The sequence below is a fragment of the Olea europaea genome, chromosome 18 (assembly GCF_002742605.1).
Source record: "Olea europaea var. sylvestris chromosome 18, O_europaea_v1, whole genome shotgun sequence".
NCBI lineage: Eukaryota > Viridiplantae > Streptophyta > Magnoliopsida > Lamiales > Oleaceae > Olea > Olea europaea.
Window position 1 is genome coordinate 4,949,153 of NC_036254.1, and position 7,326 is coordinate 4,956,478.

Sequence of the window (7,326 nt, forward strand, 5' to 3'; positions counted from 1 at the left end):
GGCTCTCCAATGGGGCCATTTTTGCCTTATTCGGTCCGACATTTGTGTGCCCAGGTCGCGCTCGCCCCCAAGTTCAAGGTCCGAAAGCTATTTCGATTCGTGATTTGCACCCCCCTGCGCCGGCACGTGGAGAGAGACTCTATACTACACATGATTACACATCTCCAAAGTATAGCCATATATAAAGTGGTTTAAGTTTACTTGGTTTTCCTATGTGGGATAAATGCATTTTTTCCCACAAAACCAATTTCCAATGACCAACTTTGAGCTTCAATTTCTCATTCACCCGAACTTCATTTTTGACAAATAAATACATGAAATCAATGTTCTCACGGAGGAGAACACATATCAACTTTGATATTCTACATTGAACTAACGGATCCCATCGAAAATTGTGCCAAAAATGAGCCGCTCGCTCAATTTTTTCCAACATATTTATGGACTTAAAACTATAATGAAAACTGTGGCGGGGTTAGGCTGGGATTTCTATGTAGTTCGATATGCATATGCTCGAAATCTACAAAAATCTATTCAATCATTCAAATTAATAAAATAAATCTATAAGTAGAATGCCTAAACTTTAATTAAATTACTCAAACTAGGAGTTGAGAACATCTAATATTACAGAATTTTTAAATTTCATTAAAAAAATAAAATCTCTTGGTGGAACACTTGGCCCTTGTTTGATTTAGATAATAATCAAAATTTTAATAGATATTGATAAAATTGTTAAAATACATGAGTGAAAATTTATAAATTTTATAAAATCTGCTATTAGAATTAATTATTATTTTTTAACTTAAAAATTGACCCTTCTCTGACAACTATTATGTGAAAACTATTTTTTTACCTACTTATTTGTAATCATACATTCAATTATTTTTGTCACTCATTATTTGAAAAATTAAAGAGTCGGGAATAGAATGTTTGAAAGAATGTGTAGTTAAAAAGTAATGACACTTTATTAATTTTTATGTATAATATTTTATTGTATAAATAGATGATAAAAAGGTGACAAACAATTTAAAATTTTAAGGGACACTCAAACAATGAAATACTCTGTTAGCAAATGAAAATTTTGTACCAACTTTTTCACCGAAGATACTCTTAAAAATCATTATTCAAAATTTTTGTTTTTTCCATTTAATTCACTTCTCCAAAAGGAGCTTATGTTCATCTAGTTTGCCTAACCCAAATACCGTGCATGTTTAGAGCTCAAGAATTTGCGTCAATGGAGATCCTTGCTATGCATCTCAGCGAAATTCAGATCAGATTTTCTAGTTCCTTCTCCCAAATATTAGAAAGCAAGAAAATTTCTGGAATAATAAGAATTAAATTGAATTGAATTGAATTGAATTCTCACGGGGAAAAAATTAAGGCGAGCGTTTATGATTTATCGCATGTCAGCCGTAAATGCGCGAACCAAATTGAAACCGTTGCCCGTTGGGATTTTCGTCCCACCTTCCCAAAACCCTAGATATAGAGAGATACTATTCGACTTGCATAATTTGTGAATAATGGAATTGGTACCGAGAGGATGGAATGAACTGGGAGTTTCCAATATTATCTATGAAGAAGGAGAAGATGATGATTCATCCTCCATTCCTTCTCTCTCACCGGATTCCACCGCATCTTCTACCCCTGAAAATAGACGAGTAAAAGCTTGGTAATTTTTCCACTATATTTCTTCTCGATTTCCCTAGTTTATTTTGTTTAATATTAGTTCATTGTGCTCGTTTTAATTTTATGATTAATGATTTCTTTTTCTAAGGTCGTTGGCTACTTGCCGTGAACCAGATGTAATTATACACATCCAGGATTCGTGTTTCCCGCTTCATAAGGTACGTTGTTGGTGCTCTTACATATGAATTGAGAGATTAATGAATTTGAGAACGAGATATAGGGGAAGAATTTAGATAACGATGACTTGAATTCACTCTAAAAGTGGAAAAAACAACCTTTCATTGTAGAATGCATTGCCACGATATTTGCAATGTTCATTCTCATAATTGCCATAATTATAGGGTTTTCTGTATCCTCATTGCTAGGTTTGTGGGATTGCCAAGTTTTTTTTTTTAGTTGCCATGAGTTTGTGAGTGGAATTTCATTCTTGAAATTGCCATGATTTATAAGATGATCAAGGTTGCCATTTTTTTCCCTTTTTTTTTCGTTTTTTATTCCATGAGTTGTTTTCTGATTGTTATGATTTCAGCATCTATTGTTAGAGAATCAGAGGCTTTATGGTTGACGTATTCAAACTTTATTTACCGTTCCCATAGACTCATTATCCTGAAGTAAACAACCTTACAATCTTTGAAGTTTTCAGGGATGAGAAAGTGATTGCAAAATTGTATAATCTGTTCTGATTTAAATACGTTAGTAGGGAAGTTGGAGCTTGTTCAATGAAAATCTAATCAGCATTCCAGTTCGTGAATCCTTGTTAAGTAACCCCTTATCCAGGGTATTTTGTAGCACTTTTAATATTATAAGGGGGTGATTGTCAACATATTCTAAGAGATATGCTGTATTTCTTATGGTGATAGTCAAATGAAAACCTAAACCTAATGGTTTTTTGTTAGTCTTAAGAAGATAATTTTGAGTTAATCAAAATTGGTGTTAATATGAATTCCGTTGTTCTTTTCTTTTGATTCACTTTTTCTGCTACAATCTCACTTTGATTTATCTTCGTTTCAAAGGGAGAGGAATAGCAATATTTTGACTAGTTTTCGTAAATAAATGACTGCAAGAAAAGTGAGGGTATGTCTAATTGGTGCATTCATTATTTACTCTGTTCTTCTATATCAGGATCGTTTGATGGCAAGGAGTGGCTATTTGGAACGGCAGCTGAAAGAATTTTCAGAAGCAACCTTCTCCCTCGGGTTAAATATAACAGCCGAGACATTTTCTTTGGTTACAAACTTCTGTTATGGTTCCCATATTTCCATAACTCCGTTTAATGTTGCCTCGCTTTTAATAGCTGCAAAGTTGCTGGATATGTCAGAAACTAGAGGACTGAGAGACGAGAACTTGTGTCAGAAAACAGAAAACTATTTTCGTCTTGTTGTCACTGTTAACCTGGAGTATATCTCCATTGTATTGCAGTCCTGTTTTTCACTGCTTCCAGAGGTTGAAACAACAGCTTGTCTTGTTAGTAGATGCATTGAGGCCTTAAGTTCGATGGGAGATGTAGAAGCCGTTACAAGTTGTTTACATGATGTTAAGAAACTTTGTTTGGAGGATTTTCAACTAATTTTGAAGTCAACAAGTCAACGGTTGATCGAATGTCATGATCTTCTATATGTAATCATTGACCTTTACCTCAAGGTATGATGCTCGTACTCCTGTTTATCTTCGGTGTCTATGAATTGATCTAAATTTCATTTCCAAATTTATTGGAACAATCCGAACCTTATCTTCTGCATTAGCATGTTTGATTTGTTGGATTGGAGAGTATCGAATAAGAATAAGGAGCATCAAGTAGTTGAAGTGTTGCTTGTTCATTGTTGTGTTGTGGGCCAAAATGAGGCATTATTTACATAATGCAGGAACACAATTTTAAAATGACAGAGGACCAGAAAACCGAAATGTGTATCTATGTAGACTGCAGCACCTTGTCCCCCAAGGTTATCATCCATGCTATACAAAATCCTAGAATGCCACTGAGGTTTGTTGTACATGCCATGTTTGTCGAGCAACTGAACACTCGGCGCTTCATCATCTCTGCTGTTGAACACCAAGATTACAAACATCAAACTGAAGATCCTGTGACACTTGGATCGATTCTCAAGCGCGATGCAGCTCTGCATCGAGTGGCAGAGCTCAAGGCACTGATGTATTCCTCAAATTCACGTGTTCAGTGCTTGGAGAAAGAGCTGTGTGGCATGAGGAAACTTTTGAATGAATCGGGAAATATTACCAATAGGACTGATTTGGGGAGGTCTGCAAGTTTCCATTTAAGCTCAGAGAATAAGATAGAAAGGGGGCAGATTGGTTCGATTTCTTCCATTAATCTTCGTAATGTGACAAATAGTGTTGGTGTAGGATATTCTTCCTCCCAAGAATCACTTAATGGAAAAACAAGGATCGAAATGAATTTTCGTCAAAGATTCATGAAGAGGTTGAAGAGTGTTTTTCGGGCACCAATATTAGCGAAGAAAAAGTGATAGAAATAGAAGGAAAAAAAAAAAAAAGTTAGTTTAGAAGTGTTATTTTTTGAGCAAGTAGCTTTTTGGGGGTTTGATTTGTTCCTAATCATCTTATCTCCATGTGGTAGCCAAAGAAATAATCTTTAGTTTATTTCAATTAACGAAGTAGTTTGAATAAAAATTGATGAAATGTAAGAATGAAAATTTGAAAAAGTTGTGATTCCATGAAATTTTTTATTATAATTAATTATTAATTTTAACTTAAATTTTTATAAATTTTTTTTGCTAAATCAAACAAGGGTTACATAATCACGTCTACATCAATTACTGAATCAAATTTTATTGAAAACTGATCCATTACTATCTAAATATAATGTCCACAATGAGAGGAAATCACTTTCATCGGCTCTCTCTCTCTCTCTCTATTATCATTTTCAAATCTTTTTTAGCGATTTGAATAAAGAAGAAAACGCCTGCCTATTACTTATTCTGATAGTTTCATTCCCCACGAAAAATCCGTCGACAAATAGGAAGATTTCGAAGTTTGGTAATGCGATTTAACCATGAAAACGTGCCGCACGAGGTTGATGATAGGTACCCTAATCGTAATTCTACCATTTTTCACACATATTTTCAATAATTTTATGCAAAACAAATTTTCTGAGTTATTGCTGTTAATTGCTCATCTAAGAAGGGTGTTAGGACTTAGGCACGGTCATGAGCACATGGTAGAAGGGATGAAATGGTCAATGCACGTCATAGGCAGACCAGTCAAACTAAAATCCAACTACGAATTTTATAACTGCAACAACTTAAATATATATTATTGAAGCTGAAATTACCACAGCTACTAGCACAAAACCCCCATAAAACAACTTTAAGTTGACAATTACCATTAGCATCAAAGCTCAAAAAATCTTGAACTTTTAAATTCGTTCTAAATTTTTCCTCGAACAATGGAAAAATATGCTAAACATGAGTCAACTCTTGTTTATATTTCCTATCAATCTCTCAAAACTCGATAGACTTCCCTTCGAGAAACCTTACAGAATCGGGCATCTATATAACTCGTGTTCCAATTTCATGATTGAACTTAGGATTGTACCAAACTCTCATTATGGGGGAAAAACATTGGTTTTATTTGAAAATAATAGAAAAACATAAGGTTAAGGGTTTTACCATTTGATGAATTGGCTAAAGAACATTCTCCGAAGTCAATTGTCAACTATCATGTGGGAGTGGCATCACTAGACTATACCCCCACTTTGCCCAATTGCATCAATAACTTTTAATTATGTTATTAATAATAATTAAGTGTCACATTTCGATGAAAATGGAGGGGCCGGGGAACGACCTAGGGGCTCTTCGTTTTCTAATAATTATTTTTCTTGCCTTTTATTTTCTTTAACCAACCCCAAATACTTTAATGAATGCATTAACTAATCGTCTTATGGCCTGTTTGACAGAACTTATGATTTCTATAGAAATATTTCTTGGTAAATCTACATGAATTAATATTTGAAACTATTTTCTATAAGAGTTGTCCCTTTCGAAAGATCTTTAAAAGATAATTTCATTACACCAACTTCTTTTAAAAACTTCTCTAATTAAAAGAAATACTTTTATAAAATTAATCAAACAAATTTTAAAAAAAAAAAAATTTAAAATTTTTTTAATGATCATGTCAAACGGGTCATTACTTATAGAAGTTGCTAGAAACATGCCATAGCCGCACCTTTCAAGGCAGTTGGGCAGGATTAAACCCTGGACCTTCACCAATCACCATAAGCTAAAAAGGGCGAGAAACTAAAGGAGCATTAATTATGCAAAAATCAAAACTAGGCTTTAAATACCTATAAAACTACTCTAAATATAAAATTAATGAAAAAAAATAGGCACTCTTACACATCGATTTTCATTAAATTTATCAATCACTTGTTTTTGCTTGAAACGCTTGTCATTTTAAATATCTATTAAAGACCATGTCATTTTAATATGAAGGGCCGAGAGGAGGAAAAAAATAGACTATAAAAAACATGGTAACAATATGAGAAAAATAGGGTTAATTTTACCAATAATGATTGAAGTTTGTACAAAATTTCAAGTAACGCTTTAGTTGTACTCTATCCAATAATGTAATCCAGAACATTTTGTTTTATCTATATAAATAAATGATGATTTATTCTGATTTAATTATTTATTACATATTAGAGTAAAATATTATGAACCATCGAGATCACTTATTGATAATATAAGTTATGTACTTGCAAAAAAAAAAAAAAAGTATATGATGTAATTTATATTTTGATCAATTATAAGTTGTTCTAAAATGACTTGTAGATGTTGGTGCTCTATTTGGGTAATGGATAGTATTGACCTCGAAAATTGGACCCTCCATGTGGGCAATCGATAGCCACTCCACGTATTTCTTTCTGCGCACAATCAGCACACGGTCAGATGCACATGGCCAAAACCAGCGGCGGTGGCGGCTGTATACACTCCGACGGTCAAGTTAGGCTCAGGGGATCGGAACAGTACCAAGACTTGTGCAAAATAATGGGGAGGAGAATATATTTATTTGCTTGCTATGGAGTGTTAAGTAGTAAGAGTTTCATTACCTTTGCCTCTTGCCAAGTCTTGGATATTTATAGGTGATAAGAATCGTTGGATGCGGGACACATTTACACATTTGACGGTATGAGGCGTCTGCTCATAGGCGTCAATCAGCCGCATCTATAGAGTGGGTGGGTAATTACTTCTCCCGAGTTGAGTTGACATAAAATTAATATGTCACATCAACTAGTCTCATGGAGACGTCAAATCACTTTAAACCTTAGGGGCAGAAAAGATCTTGACAAAGATCTCATTCTGAAATTGACGGCGGATCCTTTGACAGAGGTCCCCGGAGTGTATTTCGTCTCAGATTCAGGGGCGAGGGCGCTTCGGTCAGTCCCACAGAATTGTCTATGTCTCGTAGTATGATAGCAGATTGTCATCATTGGTGAAGTCGCTTCGGAATCACTTCGAATGAGCATTTCACACCTCGCATGATGTAGTGGTAGACTTTTCGAAGTGGTTCGGATAGGGCGTAACAGTAATCCCCCAAGTCCAGGTATGAATATTTATATCATGGGTGGACTTGTCTTCTCGATCGGGTATGTATGCCTCAAGATGGAGACCG

At 34.5% G+C, this 7,326-nt stretch overlaps 1 protein-coding gene across 1 annotated transcript; it reads left to right on the forward strand.

Moving 5' to 3' along the window:
- The first annotated feature begins 1,124 nt into the window (after positions 1-1,124).
- LOC111367249 (BTB/POZ domain-containing protein At3g49900) lies at positions 1,125-4,364 on the forward strand. Its single transcript, XM_022988012.1, has 4 exons — positions 1,125-1,666; positions 1,772-1,841; positions 2,806-3,324; positions 3,546-4,364. Exons 1-4 carry the CDS (start codon positions 1,518-1,520, stop codon positions 4,161-4,163), a joined length of 1,356 nt encoding a protein of 451 aa, XP_022843780.1. The 5' UTR covers positions 1,125-1,517; the 3' UTR covers positions 4,164-4,364.
- The last annotated feature ends 2,962 nt before the right edge of the window (positions 4,365-7,326 follow it).

Coding starts and splice junctions, on each gene's coding strand:
- LOC111367249 (XM_022988012.1), top strand. CDS start 1,518: ATGGAATTGGTACCGAGAGGATGGAATGAACTGGGAGTTTCCAATATT. Junction 1,667..1,771: donor AATAGACGAGTAAAAGCTTG/GTAATTTTTCCA, acceptor TCTTTTTCTAAG/GTCGTTGGCTACTTGCCGTG. Junction 3,325..3,545: donor TCATTGACCTTTACCTCAAG/GTATGATGCTCG, acceptor TACATAATGCAG/GAACACAATTTTAAAATGAC.